Source organism: Alligator mississippiensis, chromosome 10, assembly GCF_030867095.1.
Source record: "Alligator mississippiensis isolate rAllMis1 chromosome 10, rAllMis1, whole genome shotgun sequence".
Classification (NCBI taxonomy): domain Eukaryota; kingdom Metazoa; phylum Chordata; order Crocodylia; family Alligatoridae; genus Alligator; species Alligator mississippiensis.
Window position 1 is genome coordinate 18,040,477 of NC_081833.1, and position 22,503 is coordinate 18,062,979.

General features: G+C 50.7%; 1 protein-coding gene across 1 annotated transcript; it reads right to left on the bottom strand.

Moving 5' to 3' along the window:
* Positions 1-8,274: 8,274 nt before the first annotated feature.
* On the bottom strand, positions 8,275-12,898 carry LOC106739251 (uncharacterized). Its single transcript, XM_019499137.2, has 2 exons — positions 12,664-12,898; positions 8,275-12,562 (listed from the first exon to the last, which is right to left on the bottom strand). The coding sequence occupies exons 1-2, from the start codon at positions 12,809-12,811 to the stop codon at positions 11,949-11,951; spliced, it is 762 nt and encodes a 253-aa protein (XP_019354682.2). The 5' UTR covers positions 12,812-12,898; the 3' UTR covers positions 8,275-11,948.
* Between the last annotated feature and the right edge of the window lie 9,605 nt (positions 12,899-22,503).

The window sequence follows — 22,503 nt, forward strand, 5'->3', positions numbered from 1 at the left end:
GTGCTGCCTGGGTAGGCCCACCGCCGCGGCGGAGGGAAGCACCACCCCCTTCCACTCCGCCTGCAGTTCAGGGACCGCTCAGCCTGCCAGCGGCTCACCCTCATTTTCCCTCCCCACCTCCCGCCCCGCTGCCAGAGAAGAAGATAAGGATTGGGCCCCACCCTTGTGCACACGCCACAGGGTTTTATTTTGGTTTAAATTTAAACAGGTTTTTTAAAAAGCCACTGCTTCAATTTAAGGAGAATTAAACCAAAGTAAACCCCTGTGGCGTGTACAAGCACCCCAGGAGATTTTTGCTGTGATCAGATGTAAGCATCACGGGAGTGTGGCCAGGCTGCTGCCGCAACCAGGCGTTCCAGTTGCCACCGATGCAGCCACTTGGCCTTGCTACAGGAACTCATAACCATTCCTCTCTGAGAGGCTGATACCTAGAGTATCTACTATGGGCAACTGGTGCCTCCTGAGTCTGGGGACACACCCACCGACGCCGCCAGCACCATTGGTGGCATGGACGGAGCTGACAAGCCCCTGCAGACACTGCTGGCATCATCAGCAGTGGGGACAGAGCTGGCAAGCGCCCACAGATGCCGGCGGCAGTGGTGACATCAGGGATGGCCCTGTCACAGGGGGTACATGCCCCTGTGGTGTCTACAACAGCACAAACTGAGCACTGGAACCTGGAAAATCAGCAGCAGCAAAACGAGGACTGAGAGTTTGGAAAGAATGTAGAAAAACTTCTGAGGAGCAGTTAGGAACGATTCCCAGTTATCAGGAAAATAATTGAGGAGAGCAAGAAAAAGAGGAGTGCAGGCCATGGTGGGGAATCCAGACCAGCTCATCTTCCTAAGATCTCTGCCTGGGACCTTCTGAGTCTCTCTCAAACCCAGAGCTGTGAACATCTGCTTCATACAAATGTGGCCCCGACCTCTATGGAACACTTCTATATTTAAATATGTTCCCACTTGAACTACTCCAGTAGAGTTAAACCTCACGCTTCCCTCCCAAGCCATGGTTATGTCACATACAAGTGCTCATTAATGGGTGCACTGGTATCTGTTGGGAACCACTTCAGGGTACCTGCTGCACTTCAAAGTGGGTTTTTAAACCTAGTGCTTTAAGAATTGACACAACACTCAGTTGATTAGTAGTAGAAAGGCTTGCTTTAATAACTACCAACAAGCTACAAGACTATGTGACAGAAAAAGACTCTTTCCCAATATAGAATGAGCTATTACAGAAAGTCCTGGCTGTTTGTAGGTGATACTTTTTAGCGCGTTTAAAGCGGGCTAAATGCCTTTTGCACCGCTTTAATGGCATTGCTGTTTGCACATCTGGCAGCATATTGCGCATGAATTCCAGCCTCTGTAACACATTTGGTGGTGTCGTGCACCTCAAATAACTTTGGGACGCAGCAAATGACTTTGGGGTGCTGCAAAGTAAAACATCTCCAAGGAGTTTTAGTTTCCTACTCTACTGCCACAGAGGGAAGCACAGGGTCTGTGAAACTCAGGAGCTGTACAGGCAGACCGTGCAGGGAGCCTGGCAGCAGCCTGGGAAGGCAGGTTCCACAGAAGGAAAAAGTGGCGAGCCTGATCTTATTTTTTTTCCCCCTGGAGCCTGCCTGCCTGCCTGAGCTGCGCAGGGGCCTGGTGCTTCATTTTTCTTTTCTTGTGGCAGTCTTGTCACCACAACCGAGTCTTGCCCCAGCCACTTTCTTGCCTTGTTGTGCAAGAGACACTGCCCAAGCTTTTACAGCCATCAGTACCTGTGCACCAGGACACCTGCATGGGCCCTATGGTGCTAGCTCATGAAAGCATGTCATAGACACAGCACATTCCCAACCAGCATAGCTGAACCAGTGCTTTTTGAAAATATTCACCATCCCTTGGTAGCCCAACAGCAGGGAGTGGGTAACACTGGCTATTCTTTCACAAATAACAGGAAAACCCGCAAACCCATATCAAGTTACTTCCTTCAACAATAGGACTTTGTTTAGAGGCTAGAAATTCAAGAGCCAGCTACAACCATCTCCTGTCCAGCTGTGCATGGAAGGAATGGGGCCAACACGTGGGGCTGCTTGATCAGCAGGCAGTGAGGCCTGAACAATGCAAGTGGCCATTGGCAGATGAGTGCCTGAGAGGGAAAAATGTGTCATTCACAACCCTGCTTTGGGAGTGGAGGGTGGGGATGTGCAAGGACTCTGCAGTCCATGTACACAGTGGCCAAGCCACGGACCTTTTCCAAAGCCTGAGAGCCAAATCCAGACTTTATTTGCTCCCCTTAGCTATGTAGAAATTAAACATTATCGACTCTCATGAACTGGCACTGCATTGCCACTGGTTTATCTGACCTGTTGTATCTCAAGAATGACAAGTTTTATAGCGGCAGGGAGTTGAGGTGTTCTTGCAGTGCAGAGATGTAAGATTAGATGAAATGGCAACAATATCTTCCTCTGAAAAATCCCAGGTGCTGCAAGTCATGTCCAAAGGACCCAGCATGGATACAAAGTTCATCTCCCATCACAAGCACTTGGCTTTGGGCTGTAAACATCAGAATATGTAAAAAGGAGTTAAGCTTGTGCTGCCATAAGCGTCAGTTCTGAACTTGGCTTCCTCTGTGAGAAATGTCCATGTCAGGGTTTGCCACTCGCACAGCCATGGAGTACTGTGACCAGAGAAACACACAGAGAGCTTTTAAAACATGGGTCTTCATCTTTGGGAGCAGGGCCTTGCCGGAGGTGACCTGAAGGCCTGGTAAGAGAAAACTAAAACAGCAGTTCTCTCTGCAGTAGAAAGCTGAAGAGAGCCAGGAAGCACCATTTCCCACTGGACAGGAATGGCTGTAGTTCTTCATTGCAACATATTTAGCTTTGGGAGTTTTATCAGGTAGAAACTAGGATCTGTAGCCTGAGCAGTGAGTTCCCAGCAAGGCAGAGGTAGAGAAAGAACAGGAGGAAGGTTTATGTCCTTCAGAGCTTCCCGGTGAATGCTTCTCCTACCACTGCATTTTCTCTTCAGTAAAAAGCAAGCCTACTCCACCACATGCTATGCTTCCCAAAACCTTGGTGCCCACAGTGTTGCCAGTTTGGAAATCAATACAATCAGGACTCTCCAGGAAAACTCCCAGAGAAACACCTTCTCTTCCAGGCTCTTCTCTTTTCCACACACCCCAGCCTAACTGGACCCGTGAACCCCAAGCCCATCCTAGTTCACACATGCAAAGGGAAGTCCTGGGTGTTCTGGAGGAGATGCAGCAGATGGGGATGTGGCTATGAGCGGCTTCTCCGCTGCAAGGCACAACAGCTGCAAAGTGCTCTCTGGCATGCTCACAGCTGGGGTAGCCAGTGCTTGGGGTCACACCTCTGCCCCATGGGTGATGTGGCAAAGGAAAGGGGTGGAAACAGAAACATCCCTGTGAACCTGCTCAAATCTGGCAGCAAAAATGGTGACTCCAGTCCTGCTGAGGCTGGGAGGAGCCCGGCTAGGTCTGCACTGGCCAGCAGAAGTGGCTGCAGAGCCGTGTGCTGCTTGGGACGGGACGGGACGAGCCCAGCCGGAGCGGCAGGGGCTTAGCTGCATTTTCCCCCTGCCTGCACCAGTCAGTCCCAAGTGGCACACGGCTCCGCCGCTGCCTCTGCTGGCTGGTGCCAACCTGGCCAGCTTCCTCCCGTCCCCAGCAGCACGGAGGAAACTGGCTTCAGCTGCGTGCTGCTCCAGATGGGACAGACCTACCCAGGTTGGCACCAGCCAGCAGAGGCAGTGGCAGAGCCATGTGCTGCTCTGGACTGACTGGCGCAGGTAGGGGAAAGTGCAGCTTGTCATAACCCAAAGGGTATGATTTTGTGTGTGCTTCAGCACCACAGAATTATTTCCCGCCACGAGGCGTTTTCTTTGCACGGTGAAATTCTCAGTTGCAAAGAGAAAACCCCAGTGCAAAGGAGTTCCCGCCATTCGCATGCAAATTTGTTCGCCACTATTGGCTGTTTCTAAATTATTCCCACGTGGCGGCTAGCGATTGGCTTGCTAGCCGTATAAGAGGCTCGAGCGGTTTCCGCCCAAGTTGGAGATCTCCGGGGAGGACCTCATTTAGGAGGACTCCACATCCATCTCGTGGAGAACTCTAAGCGTGCTGTGGAGCTTAACAAACCCAGCGTGCCTTAGAGGAGGATACAGGGGCCTGATCAACCTCTAGCCTCTCCCTGTCACCGCCTGATCCCTCGACGTACCCTTCCCTGCACGCTTTCATGGAGAGTCACCTTTGGACTCTCATCGTGGTATCCAGAGCTCTTTCCGGGTTATTTCAAGAGGCTCGAGTTTTCTACGGTTCTTGTTCGAGTGAGTTTTCTTTTCGTTTGTAACTGCAACTTAAGCAAAGTTTTCCTGCCTGCACCGCGATCATCTACGGTGTAAGTAAAATAATCTTTAATCAACCGCTACGAGTCTGTGCCTAATTCTAGTCCGCCGTGCTGAATTCCCCGACCCACGTGCCAGGGCTGCTGGCCACAGCCCGCTGCGTGCCCCCGAAAGCCTCGGACCGCTCCCAGCCTGCACACAGCTGAGCCCCTGCTGCTCCGGCTGGGCTCATCCTGTCCCGAGAGGCACATGGCTACTCCTCTTCCCACACGCACCTCGTTGGCAACGTCAAGCTGACGCGGTGCGTGTGGGAACCTTGTCCCTTCCCCAGCCCTTCAGCAGCCATTAGGAATCTGCTGAGGGGCTGGGGGAGGGACAAGGGGTGGGAACGAAAGTAAACAGCGTTTACTTTCATTTCTCATCACAGCACCGTGGGCCTCAGAAAATGCCTTGACAGGCAACATGGCAGCCCGTGGGCCATATGTTGGACAAACCTGGATTACATCATACCATTTACATGGCTCGGGCATGTTGATAGCTAAACTGGTGATTTGCCCACCCTCTCGAGCAAGGAGAGCCAACTGAGTGTTTTGCCGAGCCTTTGCTTTAAGGCTTTGCAGCTGATTTTTCACTTCATTCCAGTTTTCTAACCGTGGCACGTTTACATCTGATACCCATGAAGTGGGTATCATAAAGTTAAGAGGTATAGTCTCACAGGAAATTTCTGGCTATTCTAGGGTAATAGTACAGTTACTTAATTGCAGTAGAGCAACGGCTCCACTTTTAGCTCCTAAGCAACCCAAATTAAGTAAAGTCCAGGTGGTACCATTTCCATGCAGCGAACGACTTGATCCTTCTTAACAAACACATTGCCTTATTGTTACATATGACACATTAGATAACTCGTATACGCAGGTCACGTTAGGTGGGCTGAGAGGCCAGCCTCTCCATAGGGTCCTTAATCCAATCGAGGTGCTACTAATTTGAACTAAGGGGGACTGTGCTACATACCGAGGGCCATCGGGGGTATCTATTTCTCATATGGGGCGATTCTCTATCTTTAGTGTTGTTTATTACCTGGGAAAAATGCATACTCAATGATAATTGAACTTGTGCACAAGCAGTACTCCAAGTTTGATTTTTGCCTGCTTTAAAAGCAGGATTCATCATGACCTGGGCAAGACAGGCTGTCTCTAATCCTACATCAGTTAACAATTCATCAGTGTGCTCTAACGTTTTTCCTTCGAGCATGCTTCCCCTAGTGAGCAGCCTTACCGCCTGTTGGAGATTGGCTACTCCTTCAGTGTTTTTCTGGGATTTATCTACGTTCTACACATTCATAGCTGAGTTAAGTCCGTTCTAAAGATAACTTGGAGTATCTCTGCATCTGCGGGACTTAAGTGCACTTATGAAATGGAAAATGATTGGCTATTCCCATCTAAGCAACCCTTTACCTACCTGGGCTCCTTCTGAACAGTTTGGAAAAGTAGCTCGGACATACCATTGTTCTGGTCTGAACAATACTCGGGCAGTGAACAACGAAGCATTTAGGAGGGTCCATAATACCGGATGCTTTCTATCAAGGCTGGTAGTGATGGGACAGCGACTGTTAAGGGGTCAGTTTTAGCATGCAAAGCTCAAAAGTCAGTAGTTAGCCGCCACCCTCCATTTGGCTTGTGCACTGGCCACACTGGATTGTTATACGGAGAGTGGGTTCGGATAATAGTTCCATCTTTTAACTGCTGACTTATGATACACTGGATAGGTTGGGTGGCCTTGGGGGCAGTTCAATACTGGTGTCTGTGTACTCCTTTCATGGGAGGCAGTTAGTAGCATCATGCTACATCGAGTTACAGCTGTTATAGCTGTTTCTTCTGTTTCTCGGTGAGGCACTGCGCACCCAAACTGCTAATTCTCTTGTTCAAGGGCAAACCGCTGTCCTCTTAGTACATTAAGTCCTAGTAAGCTTGGTCCCCCTTTAAGTATTACTGTGGCCGCTGTTACCTTAAAGCCATTAGGTAACGCGAAGGTTGCTCCGACTAGATGTCCTGGTTGTCTGGTGCCTCTGACTCCAGTTACTTGATAAGGGGTTGCTTTCTCCCCCTTCCAATCTGAGGAATCTAAAATGCAAATCTGGGCACCCGTATCTAATAGCATGTCAAATGACTTTTTACTTTTACCTAATTGAATCTGTACAGGTATCTGAATTAAGGGGTCGATATTATCTTTACATACTGGTCCCCAGCTTGCTACTGCCCCCATTGTGGCCCCTTTCTTTGGGGGTTGGCCGCCCGGACTCCCTAGGCCACATGATCAGGCAGGGTAAAGTCTGGCGGCCCCACAAGTGCCTGGGAAAATGTCAACAGTTCTGCCCTCAGGGCAGAGAATCCCTTCGGTGACCCTGCTGGTGGTGCTGACAGCTCTGCTTTTGGGCTTGCTTCTTCGCTGCTTTGTTTAGCCCACAGCCCTCGCAAAACATTGGTGGGCACTCCATCAATTTGCACTTTATTAAAACCGGCAGCTAACAAGTCTTTCCACAATTTTGCTCATGGGGTCTTGGCCCAGCTTTCTCCAGCTTTTTCCAACAATTCAGGTGGAACAGGGGGTTTGTCTTTTGCTGAGGCCACCGCCACAGCCTTGGCAGTTTTTGTTGGCTTAACCAGCCCGGGCTTCAGCAAAATGGGTAGAAGCTGCACTAATCGCCAGATTGCATCTCTTACCGGGTGATCTACCACATCTGGCTCCAAGGCCAACAGGGCTGAGGTGCACTCTGTTGGTGCTTGTCAGCAAAACCTCCTCCACAACGGTACTGTCACGACTTCTTCATCTGGCATGCAAGTCCAAACTGCTGCATGAATGATTTCAGTTACTGCTAATTGATACAAGCAGTGGACAGCCTCTTCTAAATTGGTCCATGCCCGAGGGGCAGGGTAAAGCTTTTCTTCCATATTACCATAAGTGGCCTCAGTGGCTTGCAGCTCAGCAGAAAACAAAGTAACATTTTCATCACCTCCTGCAAACTGATTTAACTGGAGCTCAGGGCGCAGAATGATTTGGGCTGCTTTGGCTCTATTCACTGACATTGCAGAAGCTCCTTCACTGTACATTCAAACTAGCCAGTCTATTACTGGTTCTCCTGGCTTGGACTTATGCTGTATTTGCATATCTCTTATTTCTGCCCGGGTAAACGAACTTAGCTCTATCCGAGGATTCCCTCCTTGCCTCCCTGAAAGGGGTTACTACCATGGGGAAGACCTGGCTAGGTTCCTCCCTCTAGGCAGGGACATATGGGGGCGGTTCAACACCAGGCTCGTCATCAGTCTCCTCCTCTCCATCTCCTCAGAGCTCAACTTCCAGTTTCTGTCCATAAAGACACTGTTTGATCTTGTGGGAGGATAGCTCCACAGCCTGTACTAACTGTGCCCCCTTCTGGAGGGAAGCGGCCACGCGTGCAATCATAATTTTTTCTTCCCTCCATTCTAAAGTCTCCAAGTGGCTCTGAGCGGTTCGCGCTGCCTCACATGCCACACTGTTGGACTCTCTCACATCTTCTAAGTCCTTACTCAGCCGAGTGACCTTTTCCCAAAGCTGGGCGACTTCTTCAGCCCCCAACCGCAGGCATGTGGCCAGCAGCCATGACAGGCATCCCTTCCTGGGTTTACCCTGGGCAGCAGCAGCAAACCTAGCCCAATGATTGGGTACAGTTCCCGAGTCACTCCAAGCAGGTCTCAACCTATCCTTATCCCACCTGGGATTTTCCATCCCCATCACCTCCTTAAGCAAAGCCACTAATGGGGCCCACGCAACTCCCTCCATTCTGCCCTTTCTCTCTGGACCAGAGCCTCTCAATCCTGTTCATGATGCCAATTTATGTTCCAGCTGCCTGCGGAGGGTTAGGGATTGAAAGTATGGTCAGGGGTAGAAAGGTAAGAAAGGTTTATTGACTTAACAAAAACACAACTATGTGTAGTAACAAGACAAACAATGACAGACAAGAACAATTTGCATTGGCACTTATTGGCAGTCCCCTCTGATGCCTGATGTACAACAAGTTTCTCTTTCCACAAAGTTCAGTGAAGTCAGGCGTCCCTGATCAGCGCTGTCCGAGAGGTACCGGAAAGAACCCTGGAATTCAGTTTTTCGGGCTCCTCGAGGTCCACGGGCCCACTGATCCAGGCCAACAGCTAACTAATCCTTTTCACGGAGCTGTATTTTCCTTCTGAATGGTTTCTAGATATTCCAGCTAATTTATAGCTTCTGAATGGTACTGATAACATACAACCACTCAGATTCCTTTTACTTCAACTGTCCTCAGACTGACCAATAGCAGTACAAGCCTTGCATTCCTTTGATAAGGTAATTTTAACTGTGCCACAGGGTCTTACTACTTCTAGGCTTTGCTAAATTTAGTAGACCTTACTTTATACAAGGCCTTACTACATCTTAAACTTTAATTAGGCTTTTAGCAACAACATATAGCTTAAAATCTAAACAAATACAGAAAAACACTTAGTCTAATCTTCATAGAGCCTTCAGCAAGCACCTTTATCATACAGACATAATTTCAGCTGTCACACTCATGGAAGTGGGGAGAGAACTCGGAGCATTTACTCAGGAACATGGGATTTGGAGGCTGTACAAACACAGCTGCCGTATCCTTTTTCCAAAGCCTCAGGGCCACTTTCTGATCTCATGTGACAGCCAGATCCAGAGGGATTAATAAGCAATAATATGTGCTTCTTGGAGGCATTTGGTATTTTGCTTAAACAGGTAATATTAGTTAATATAAGCTTGTAAATTTGTAAACTGGAAATGTAACTTGTCTGTCATAAGTTTAACCAAAATGATAAATTAACTGTTCATGGAACTGACTGGGCCCCATTGGCAAAGCTGTAGCTGTGAGATTAGCTGGCCTCATGGTTTTTTGCTCAGGGTTCAGCCTTAGCGATAAAAACTGGATCCAACTGCGTGGCACACCCAACACATTCCAAGAAAGCACATCCCAAGAAAGCATATGGAAATGAAGCCTAAAAGGGGTTGGGATTTAGGCGGAGTGATGTCAATTCCAAACCTAAAGGTGCTGCATCATAATTTGCTCATTGGATAAACCCGAGTCTGGGTAGTAAACTTTTATGATAATTTTAACACCTTTCAATCCCATAGGGTAACAGCTATAGGGCAACATTGTGAGTGGCCCTGAGGCCAACAGATGAACATAAGACTAGGTATAAAAAACACATGCATCAGGTAACCAGCAGGAAGGAGGGAACAGAACGGTCTTTTCTGTTCCACGCCCGGACCCCAGACTCCCGGTGTGAGTGAGGATCGTATCCTGATCAAGGGGCCTTCCCTGGTAATCCCTCTGACAGAGTTGATCAGGGACGCCTGACTTCACTGGAATCATTTGGCGCGCACCTGGCATTGAGGGACTATGGATAAGTTGCCAACCCATGTCTGTCTATTTGTTGTTTTGAACAGCCCAGTGTGGCTAATACCCTCGCAGTGCCCAGTTGGCCTGTGACAGATTGATCTCTCTATCTATCTGTTGCTATTATCTGTTGTTATTATTTACTATTAGCTCTTTTATACTGTGTTATCTGCTTATCACATTTATCTTTCTGTTAACTGTTGTGAGTGTGTAAGCTATAATAAATTTGCCTTTATCTCACTCCCAACTTTGCCTCCTTGATCTGAAACTGAATCAAACAGCCCAGTTGGCCTGTGATAAAATTGATGCACTCACAGTGCCCAGCTGGCCTGTGACATCTCATTTACTCCACCACCAGATTTCACTGACATCTATGAAATGACTTTACATGTGAAGAAAGTATACAAGATTATATGTGCCCATTACTTCCTAAACAGGCTGCAAAGCTTGGGAGCTGGGCATCCTAGCAACTCAGAGTTGCAAAATCTTAATGAGAAACTGCTCTGAATCAGGGCAGTAAGGGCACAGAGCCTAGCACACCGCTGCTAGGCCGACATGCTCATGTGTCTGTGGTCTGAAACCTCTGTGGTTGTGCCAGGGAGCATGGCTTCTCCTGCCACTCCTTTGTGAGGGGGGATTGCCTGGTTACACCCCTGTCCCACTGTGCACTGGAGCTGGCCAAGGCCTCCACCCTCCACAACCCCAGGAGAAGGCTTCACATTTCTATGGACAAAGACCCCCAACACATGCCAATCCAGGGCTGCAGGGCATCCATCCCTGGGCACCCACAGGAGCAGCAGGACAGAAGGCGCCTGCTTGACAAGTAATCCCTGTTTAGGAACTGGAACAGGAGAGTTTGAGGAACAACAGTTCAACCCACTACCCAGCCTCAAGCAGCATCAGGACACATGATTTCAGTGCCAAGTGTGCTGCTGAGGAGGTTTTCTCAGTTCCTTTGTGTCTGAAACACTGTGACATTATTGCTGCTGATGCCAAGTGAAGCACAGGAATAATCAGCCTCATCATTTGCTGGACTCTGGCGATGGTTCACATGGCCGTGTTGGCAGAGCTGTCAACAGCAGCAGGGAATCGGCCTGGAAACCCACAAAGTCTATGGTGAGCATCAAAAATAACCCTCCCCAGAGCACTTCCAGGCTCTCTGAGTTCAGGAGAGTCGAACTGTTCCCCCGGGAGAGGCTGATGCTGTGGGCGGCTGAGTCAGAACAGGCCAGCACCCGAACCTGGGACCAAGTCGAAGTAAGAGGGAGCTGAGAGGTAGAGGAGCTTCAGTACTGCAAGGAGAGAGGGAGAGAGGAGGGTGACTGCATCACTACCAGCCTTGACCATAGTGGCAATTCTGGAGGACGCCTAAGTCCCTGAGAAGTAAATGCAAAGCACAAGGAGAAGCGAAGCCCAGGCCACGGTGGTAATCCAGAGGAGCTCAGATTCCTGGGGGAAACAGGTCTCTGGTAGGGACCCTCCAAGTCTCTCTCAAATCCCCAGAAATAAGAAGAGCCCCTTTGTGCAAATCTGACCCCTGCGCACTGGCTGTTGTTGTCCCCCTGACTTTTCTCACGATCCTAAGGAGAAGACACAGAAGAAACGGGAACTCCTCTTTGTGCTCGTTCATGCTTTAGGTTGGCTTGGCTAAAGCCAAACCCTTACACTAGTGTGTTGCTATTATCAAGTGCTCAAGGACAACTCATGTGATGCCTTATCCCAATGCAGGAACCACGGCACTGGGATTGCTGGAAGGCTTCCAGATTCCTGCATCTACCTTACATCTTATACCAGAACCCTACATCTCCCCATGATTGTGTCCGCCGTCAACCCACTTCAGAAGTCCCTTACAGCACGAGGGGAAGCATGACAGCCTGGGAACTATCCTGCATTTACATCTGTTCAACTGACATCACGATCTGAACCAGTGTCTCAAACAACAACATACTGTGCAGGCAAGAGGTGGTGCATTCATCAACATGGAAATGCAAGAAGTGAGAAAAGTATCTTCTTTTGGAAAATGCCAGAGGCAACAATGCTTTTTTTTTCAGATGAATTCAGTACGGACACAAGCCGTGGTCATCCTGGTTAAGTCAGTCAGGTATCCCCATGTTGCTAGTACCAGGGGATGCATAGGGTACCCAGTTTACACTCCCATGGACATCACTTCAGATTTTGACCCCTGCTGTCAGACAAGTCAACATCACCCATTGATCCACTGACATCATGAAATATTGTGGTTGGTAAATGAAGTTCAGAGAGTATTTAAAACATGCATCTGGTCTGCAGGGGCTGTCTGAGCTGACCTCCAGGACATGGGCTGTGGTGGTAGAGATTAGGGAGTGTATAGGGGTTTCTAATGAAAATGGAGCCGGCAAAACCAAACTCTGCAGCCTCAGCAATGAATCGGCAGCAGGCACAGGTGGAAAGGGAAGTTTATGTCTCAGTTCCCCATTCAGCTCTATCACTGTGCACCGCACACTGCTGCTAGCATACACAGTACAATAGTAGTCGGCCTCATCCTCGTCTTGGACCCCCGTGATGGTCAAGGCGGCCTTCTGACCAGATATGGACCCTGAGAACCGAGTGGGGATCTCCGAGGGCCTGCTGTTGGTGTTGTATATAAGCAACCGAGGGGGAGAGCCAGGTTTCTGCTGGTACCAGCCAGGGTAGTTGCTGCTGGTGATGGCTCCGGTGCTCAGGCTGCAGGACAGAGTGACAGTCCCTCCTGGGGACACGGACACCGCAGGCTCCTGAGTCACCACAGGCTGTGACCAGACCCCTGAAATCAACATCACAAACCCATTATTAACCATTCATTGACCGTGCTGACAGGAAAGCAACTGCCCCCATGACAGTCACAGCCTGAACCCTTCTGCTGACCTGAGCAGTACGTGACCAGCGCGAGGAAGAGCAGGGCACAGGCCATGGTGACAATCTGGATCAGTTCAACTTCCTGGCACAAACGAGTCTCTGGCTGGGACCCACTGAGTCTCTCATAAAGCCCCAGAGCTGAGACCGGCCCCTTCATGCAAATCTGCCCCTCTCACTGGCTGCTGCTGGTGCATCGCCCTGTCGGGTTGTGTGTTTGTTCCTTCTGCTTCCACCGCTCCGAGAGCCGGCAGAGCAGAGCCCAGTGCACAGCGCTGGCAGGGAAGGTGCATTACTGTAAACTCTCATGCATATCCATGGTTAAACTTTGCACTCTTCCTGTTGATCGTAATGAGGAAAGATGGCACGTGTGAGGGATATGAATACTACGTGCATGTCCCCCTCACTCTGGTCCATCTTTCCTGAGGAAAATGTTCTGAACTGTAATTTCTCCAGCTCCATGGAAATTCTGGCCTGTGCTCTGCCCTGGCTAAAGCACATTGCTTCACCGGTCGGGCACCAAGCTGCCCTAACTCCTGGCGCTAAAGCATCGGCTACACGCTGCCACGTAGTCCTTCTGAGAGGCACTTCTCGTCCATGATCCAGGTGACACTAACAGGGTTTGGGGTCTCATGCTCACAGCACCTTTTCTTAGGACTGTCCCTAATATCTCATGTTCAGTTTGTTGCTGTGAGCATAGGTCCTGACCCAGATAAAGGCCCAAATTTGCTTGGTGCTGCACAAAGACTTATGTGGGCATGGCCCCTGCCTGGAAGAGAACAGACTACAAAAAGGCCTGAGGCCGGAGGCGAGAAGAAATACGACTGTCAGACTCTAATGAGCAGCCCCAGCTTTCTGGGATAGGTCAGGGAGGCTGGTACCAGTCATGGGACTGTGCTGGAGGGGAACACAAAAAAGGCAAGAGCAGACGGGAGAGTTGTGAAGCCCATGATGGGAAGGATAAAGGGCAATCTGATGAAAATGGAAGATTTCTGCACTTTGAGGAAACCCTCTAATTAGAGCTGTTAGTCTCCTGTCTTGTTGCTTCATGCCCTCAAGCCCTTTCTAATGTCCCTGCTGGTAGGTAAAACAGGACTGAGCAGACTCTGCCACAAGCCTCCTGCAGACCTTTGGGTCCCCTAAACAACAGCTGTGGAGATGAATGGGGAACGTGTTTGTATTGCACGAGTCCCCAGACAGCTCTACCGGGGACCACGGCCGCTCAGCGCTGCACAAGCCCAGAGGGAGACGCTCCCTGATCTGAAGACTTTCTGTTTCAAACAGATGAGACAGAAGAACAGCAGGAGAAAGTCATGCTGCTATTCCCATGTTGTAGGCGGGGAGCAGAGGGGACGTGTTTTTCTTCAGGAAACTTGGTCTCCATGCAAGAGCAGAGGCTGGAACAGAGACTTGGAGGCCCAGACTTGGTCTTCAGTCCCAAGAGTATCTCTCATCCCTCTCGATCCAGAACCAAAAGCAGGAGCTTAGACGCAGACCAGCCTGGGTAGTTGGGGTGGAAGCAGCACAAATGTCCCGTGTACTGTTCATGTCAAACTCTTCTACAGGACCTTCCCCTCAGACATGTCCAGAAAAAGGCAAAGGCCACCGGTATTTCACACAGCTCTCTCTTTCCCCTGGACAGAAGTAGATGGAAAAGGACACTGCTTCAGAAGGAGCCAGGTCAGAAACTAACAGGAAGCGAGTCCTCGGTCAGATTGCGCAGAAGGGGATCCCCATCAGCTCTTCCCGTCCCCACCACCCCCAGCTCCTGTGCCTCAGAGACAACTCACGTGAGATCTGTGAGATAAGATTGGCACCTTGTGGCCATGAGAAAGGTCCTGATACTTTGCCTGGGACGCAGGGGGCTGTGCACGCCAGTGTTGTGCAGCCAGAGTTGAGCAGAAGCAATCTGCCTTTCTTTCTGGTCAGGGTCCACCAGGAAATGCAGCAGGGACAGGGACATGCAACTCATTCACCGCTGCTCACAGCCCTCCTGACTGCCAAGGAAAATTGCCACAGGAAACAGCCCCTAAGGGGACGGCATTTCATAGTGTATTTCCTGACGGCTTGTGGCAGACCAGGAGCGGGGCACTTCTGCGCTGAGCCACCCACCTCACTGCGCCCGATCACCTACCAAGCTCCAAGTGCCTCCCTGGGATGCCTCACATCTGGCTGACACCCTTCCCAGAGCATACCCGCAACACTGAGGTCACTGCTGACACCCACCAGGGGTTCAGGGCTGTCTTCAGCCTTTTGCCCCCTGGGGTGCGTAGGCCTTGTAGACCTTGAGGGTGCTTCCCCACTGTGAAAACTTGGGGTGCTTCCTTTAGCCTGAAGCACAAAACATAGCCTCCCTTAGTCAGCCAGACAAAGGGGACACAAAGGCTCGCCCCTCTCCCTCTCCCAGTGAGACCATCATTCTTTGTATAGTGTGGGGGGCGGCTTTATTGGTTACACAGGGAAGACTTGGGGAAGGCTACAGGATAGAGATGCATCACAGAATAACCTTAGAGCAAACAGTGTGGCTACGTAGCCTTTGAACACGCATCTACTTTACAGCAAGCTATATTTCTAGACAGGTTTCAAGTAGCTTGCTCACAAGTATCATCCAGAGGCTGGTTGAGCTTTTCCCTGGAAGCAGGCAGTTCATTGTGCGTCAGAGAGTTCCCAGAGAGATCCCCATCTCTCTGCCTAGTCCGTTGCTCACATGATCCCCAAAATGGCTCTCTCCCTCCTCCTGGGCAATCTTAGCTTATATAGGCCTTTTGACATCACCTTTCTGAGTCCTATCAGGGCAAGTGATGGATGCCAATCAATTTAAAAAGCCTCACTGGTTACCTGGTGGAGTGAGAGGGGCTCCTGCCCCTGCCCCCGGGCCATGAGGTCCCTGCTTAGGACAATGAAGAGCTCCCCCTCTCCCCTCACTTGCTCAGCAACCAGAGTGATAGACACCTGAGACTGAGGGTGGGGGACACGGACGAGCCCCAGGGCGAGGAAGCTGAAGTAGGATTTCATCACACAGCTCATGGACTTTCTATTCCAGTGTGACCCCACCTGCAGGTGCATTCCCACATAGCTGGTCCCTGCAAACCTCCTGAGTACCTGACCCATGTGGAGGAGAGTCAAGGAGCAATAACCACAGCAGCCCCCATGCAAGGAGAACAGCGCCGCTCCACTGCCTCTCCCCAGCTGCTGCTCCTTCCCTGCCCAGACCGGGGAAAGGATCCGCGCAGGCTGCCTGCTCCCTGCCTGCCAGCGCTGCAGCCTGCTGGGGTGCACAGCCCCTCAGGTCTCCGGACCGTGTGGAGTGGGGCAGGGAGGACTGGCTCCTAAAGAAGCAAAACACTGGCAGTAAGGAAGTGGGTCACAGCCCAATACCCAGACAGAGAGCATGGACGACACAGGCAATGCATAGGGGCAGCACAGGGGGGCATGTGCCCTGCTTTATAGGACTGCCCCGTCAGCGACGCCGGTGGTGGTGCCTGCAGGAGCTCACCAGCTCCAGCCCTGCCACCAACGCTGGTGGCGGCGCCTGCTGGTGCCCACACAGACTCAGGGGGCACCAGTTGCCCATGGTGGAGGGGAGACTGTGGGAGGGCACTGGCAGTGCTGGAGCGGTCTGAATACAGAATCTGGCTTGGACTGACAAAGAGGGAGCACAGCACTGGTCAGGCTGGGGTCTAGCCCTGCAACACACAGGCCTGCTTGGAGATTGCAGTAAGGGGCACAGCAGGGCAGCCCAGGACAGTGAATCTCAACCAGGGGCCCTTGGGTGCCACACAGTGCTCATACTGTTAGATGTCCCCACAGGATTCACAAGAAAAACCCAGGGGTAAATGGGAATCCACAGAGTTAAAAGTGTTCTCGGCTCAGCATCAGGGCTTGCTTCGTGGAAACCATGAAATACTGCCATCAGCAAACAAAGTGCGGGGAGGATTTAAAGCACACATCTGGTCTGCAGCGCAATGTCTGGGCTCACCTGGAGGCCATGGACAGGGGAGACAGAGGCTAGGGAAGGTCTGAGGTGTCTAATGAAAATGGAAATAGCAAAGCAGCTCTCTGCAGCTGGAGCAGGGAGATCCCTGCAGGGCCCAGGTGGAGAGGAGGAGAAGGAGGTTTCTGTCTCAGTTACTCATAGGGCACTATCACGGTGCACTATGCATCACTGCTGCCAGCACGCACACCACAGAAGTAGTTAGCCTCATCCTCGGCTTGGACTGCCATAATGGTTAAGGTGTTGTTCTGACCGGAAATGTCCCCCGAGAACCGGGTGGGGATCCCAGAGGGCCTGCTGCTGGTGAGGTATATAAGCTGCCGAGGGGGAGAGCCAGGTTTCTGCTGGAACCAGCCAGGATAGTTCCTGCTGGTGATGGCTCCGGTACTCAGGCTGCAGGACAGAGTGACAGTCCCTCCTGGGGATACGGACACCTCAGGCTCCTGAGTCACCACAGGCTGTGACCAGACCCCTGAAATCAACATCACAAACCCATTATTAACCATTTATTGACCGCGCTGGCAGGAAAGCAGCTGCCCCCATGACAGTCACAGCCTGAACCCTTCTGCCCACCTGAGCAGCACGTCATCAGCACCAGGAGGAGCGGGGCACAGGCCATGGTGATGGATCCTGACCAGTTTAACTTCCTGACACAAATGGGTCCCTGGCTGGGACCCTCTGAGTCTCTCATAAAGCCCCAGAGCTGAGACCGGCCCCTTCATGCAAATCTGCCCCTTTCACTGGCTGCTGCTGGTGCATTGCCCTGTCGGGATGTGTGTTTATTGCTTCTGCTTCCACCGCTCTGAGAGCCGGCAGAGCAGAGCCCAGTGCACAGCGCTGGGAGGGGAAGTGCTTTCCTGGAGATTCCCGCTCATACCACGGGTTGAACATCACACTTTTCCTGCTTCATCGGCATGGGATTAGAGGGCAGACGTAGGGAGTCTGACTGTAATGTGCAGAGCTGGGAGGGAAAGTGCTTTACTGTAAATCCCCATTCATGCCAGTGGTTAAACTTTGCAGTCTTTCTCCTTGATCGTTATGGGGAAAGAGGTGTGGGGGGCATGATTACTATGTGCATGTCCCCCTTACTCTGTTACAACTTATCTTTCCTAAGGAAGATGTTCTGAATTGTAATTTCTCCACCTTCATGATAAACTTTGGCCTCTCCTCTTCCTCAACTGAACAAAGCTGCTTCACGGGTGCGGCATCAAGCTGACTTTGGTGTCCTAACTCCTGACACTGGAACGTGGCCTGCATGGTGTCATATCCACCTTCCAAGAGGCACTTCTATTCCATGATCCGGATGGTGATATCAGGGTTTAGGGGCTCATACACAGGTCACCTTTTTTTATTACCGTCCCTAGTATCACATGTCCATGTCATTGTCGTGGGTGCAGGACCTGATGCTGATAAAGGTCCAAAAATCCTGGGTGCTGAATTGTGGCATGCAAGAAGATGGCCTCAGCCAGAAAGAGCTCTGGAGGGAAAGAAGGCCAGGACAAGGGACACTTTTGGATGTATGCAGCTTTGTAAACACTTGTTTTGTGAAAAAATGCAATCATTTATGCAGTTCCGGTCTCCCCTTCTGTCTCTTTCCCTGAACATTGTTTGCAGCCGGTGTCCTTGGGCCCAGCAGTAGAAAGAAGACTCGTGGAAGCGTCCTGAGGAGCAGGCAGCACCTCTGTCCCTGCAGAGAGGCTGGTTACAGGCCCAGGACTGGGCTGACAGATACACAGGAAAATGGAGAGCAGCCAAGAAGAGTTGATCAAACTGTGAAAGCCTTGACGGGGAGGACTAGGAGGCAGTTTGAGGAGGACAGCATTTACCTGCCCTGGGAGAGGAGACGCTGCCATTTGCCTTGTTACTCTTCTGACTAGTTTCTCCATTCTCTCATGCTCTTTCTGCTGCTCCTGCTGCTGGAAAAAGCAGGACTAAGCATGTTCTGGTGCAAGCCCCTCAAGACCTCTGGGTTCCCTCAACAACGGCTGGCAGAGATCCGGTTGAATTGCACTAATCCCCAGACGGCTCCGCATGGAGCCAGGGCCTCTCAGCACCAGGCAAACTCAGTGAGACTCTGCCTGCTCGGAAGACTTCACGTTCCAAGCAGAGAAGGAAGAGGAAAGGCAGGAAGGAGCCTTGCTGACATCTCCAATTCACAGTTAAGAGGACCAAAAATTGACCACCTGAGTAGTGCACTAGTGTCCCAGTTGCAAGACCTCCCTCCCCTTCATCTCTTTGGGTCAGGGACCCAAGGACCCAAAGATGGGAGGAAAAGGATGTTTTTTCAGAAAAAGTCAATTCACAAACTGTGCGACAGGGAGCCAATCGGCAGTTAGACCACACACAATCTGAAACCCTTGTTTGCATGCTTCCCTGGAGGCCGTCATTTGCTCAGTCATTTCATGGCACATCTGTACAGCAAGATTGACACCTAGTGGTCATGAGTACCCTCGCTACATATATCACTGAGAAAAAAGAGTGGGGGAACTAGGCAAGCATAGTCAGAGATAATCTGTCTACTTTAGGATCAAGGGCCACAATGGGAAGCAGCGCAGACAGACTGCATGTAACCAATTCCCTGCTGTTCAAGGCCTCTCCTTCATGTAAAACATGTCATGGGAAAAAGTCCGTGAGAGAACAACAGTTCTCACTCCATTTCCTGACACCCCGTGGATTTCTCTACTCAATTTCCTACTCTAGAGCTGTAGTTATTTGCATGCAAGTGTCAAACAGACACAGAAATTATATTGAAAAGGGAGCAGATTTGTATCATGGCTATAGATGAGTTCTGTACATGGGCATTGGTGATGGCTTGCTGGATCCTCTGTTATGTGCTGGATTATCCTGCCAGGGTATGACCGTGGTGTGCCTCCGTATGCTGGAGTGTGTGTTTGTGTGTGTGTCCACCTGTGCACGTGCATGTGTGCATGCATGCATGCATGTTTGTGTAAAGCTGGCTCTAACATGTATTTCTGGAAACATGTAGGGCTTCGTGCACCAGAGCCAAGAGACCAGGTCCTTCCCCAATGTACAGTCAAATAGGATGTGATTACGTGCAAATTATTTCTCAACTATCTCATGAAACACATTGCACCCAGGCCAGGCACACAGGATCCCTGCACTTTGCACCCATGGTGAGAGGACCCATCTGCTGCAAGGACAGTCCATTCTCCTGGACTCCCCTGGAGGGAAAAGAACGACCGTGACTTGTGCTGGGGACCAAGCTTTGTACTAACCAGGTGCTAGTGAGACCCAGATTGGCAGGGAAGACTGAGTTTTTGTTGCAGTTCCCCATATGACTGTGTCACTGTGAAGAGAGTCAGAGTGCCAGACAGCACAGTAATAATCTGCTTCATCTTCGGCCTGAACCCCAGTGATGGTCAACAGTGCTGTATTACCAGTGGTATCAGCAGAAAAGCGTTCAGGGACACCTGAGGCTCTGCTCCTGGACTTATAGATGAGCAGCCGAGGACTGCTCTCTGGGCGCTGTTGATACCAGGCAGGATTGCTGCTGCTAATGAACTCCACGCCCTGCAGTGTGCACTGCAGAGTTGCCGTTTGCCCCAGCGCCACCGACAATGTGGGATGTGCTTGTGTCAGCGCACTCTGAGAGCTCTGCCCTGCAAAGAGCAATGCAGACACCCCGTCACAACCTGCTCCACCCCCAAGAAACGCTTCTTACCGACTCGGAGAGCAAGACCCCAGAGCAGAGGGAGCCATCAGCCCCATCTCTCAGGACTCCCTTGGAGGAAGCCCTCCCCTGCCTTACCAAAGCAGAACAGGACAAGCATGAGAATGAGAGGGCCCAAGGCCATGGTGGGAATCCAGAGCAGCTCGGCTTCCTGAGGCAAACAGGTCCCTGGCTGGGACCATCCAACTGTCTCTTAAAACCCCTGGTGTGGAAGAGCAGCCCCTGCATGCAAATCTGCCCCCTGCTCAGGGGATGCAGAGTGCACTCAAGAGACGACACATTTAGAAAAGGGAAGTTGAGGATCCAGAAAAGCCGCACAAACACAGGGGCCTGAAGAAGAGGAGTCTTGTCTGAAGGACAAGACCATTTCCTCATCCGTCCAGCCCAGCCCCATGAATTCAGATATCAAGGGTCACTGCCCAGTCTCTGTGCAGGGCACATGGACATATTGTTCCTGTGGGACTTCTCAAAACTACAGTACGTTCCCATTCATTCTGTAACCACCTGAAGTGCAGCGGTACGGGGCGCTTATACACGTGGTCTAGGGGGATGAGGGGAGTGGGAGGCAATTTAATTAAATTGCCTGCAGGGTCTCATATATCAGTGTCCCCACACTTCCAAATGGTGGCAGAAGCACTTTATGTAAAGCTCATCGAACCAGCTTTAATTAAAGTGCCCCTGCCACCATTTTGAAGTGCAAGGACACTGACACATGAGGTGCTGGCAGCTGCTGGAGCGTGGCAATTACCGTGTTACATCACTTTTCCTTGGTTGTACATGTTTGCATTGGAAACGAGAAGCGCAAGGAGCTGGGCACTCAATGGCACAGATCCTGAGAAGTGCTGAGTTCATACAGCTCTAGCAAGCACACCTTACAGAGAATGAGAAAAAAAGCCCAATGTGTTTGGCTTATTAGAGCAAGGAGCAAGGGATCACTGGATCCCAGCTGACACTCAGGGCTCTTTCACTGAGCAGACCAAGGCTACCAAGATGCACTGGCTGCAAGGCAAGGTGGGGAAAGGTCAAACGGGAAATCCTGTTATCATTAACCATGAAGAAGGGGTCTCAGCAAGGGATTAACAAGGGTAGAATAAAGTCTTCCCCACTCGGAGTCTTTGAATCCAGACTGGGTCTCTCTGAAAGAAATGGCCTGGTTCAACCACATGCATGAATTCCTGGGTGAAATGCTAGGTCTTTTGTTACTCGGGATGTCAGGATAGGATGAACAGAAAGGTCCATTCTGTACCAAAAAATCAGGGGAACTATGGTCTGGAGCTGGAAACCTTGTAAATGCACCAGACACCCTTCAATCACAATCTTCTTTTGATCTCCTAGCACACTGTAATGCTGACAGCAGACTGGGCCCATGGACATTCCCAGTGAGGTAAACTGGGACTCTTTCACTAGGGGTACGGACACATATACAGCTGGAGCCTCAGTCTGGCCACTGGGGTCATGGGCTCTAGTCAGCACGCAGGGGTGTAGGTTGTAGCCGTGTTGGTCTAAGGGTACAGGCAGACAAGGTTCTTTGGGTGAATCTGATATTAGACCAACTTAAATAAATGGAAAAACATTTTTCGCAAGCATTTGAGTTTAAAAACCCTTAGTCAGGCTGAGGAAGTTTCAGCAGCTGGTGTGTGCTCTTCCTGGATGGGATGAATAGTAAAGATGCCAGAGGCTGGGCTGGTCTGCATGCGAGACAGGCAGTCAGCGAAGATGTAAATTCAGGAGTCAGCGGGTGAGAGACAGGCTGGGCGGAGGGGTGTGGGGGCAGCATGGAGAAAAGCAGGATGATTGTAGCAGTTAAATAGTGGAGAGGTCCCTGGGGAGTCAGATGTCAGGCAGGTGATAAGGTGTCATAAATCCAATGTCTATATGTAGTCCATGGTTTTTTGTATCCAGGAGGTTACTTCTGAGTGCAGGAAACACTGGATCCCCATGTCTGGCAGACAGATCAAAGGAAAGGAGGAGACAACACTCGCAGGCTTCTGCAGGAATCGAGATCTTGTTCCGTTATCCGCAAATTGCTTCTACCTACGACGTACCCACTATCAAGCTGGGCAGGAGGTTTTAGTTGTGCTTTTTGGGGATTTGGCTAAAGCCATGTAAAGCAACTCTGGAAATAGAGACATCTCTGCTTTCTCATCGGGGCAGGAAGTTCACAGGT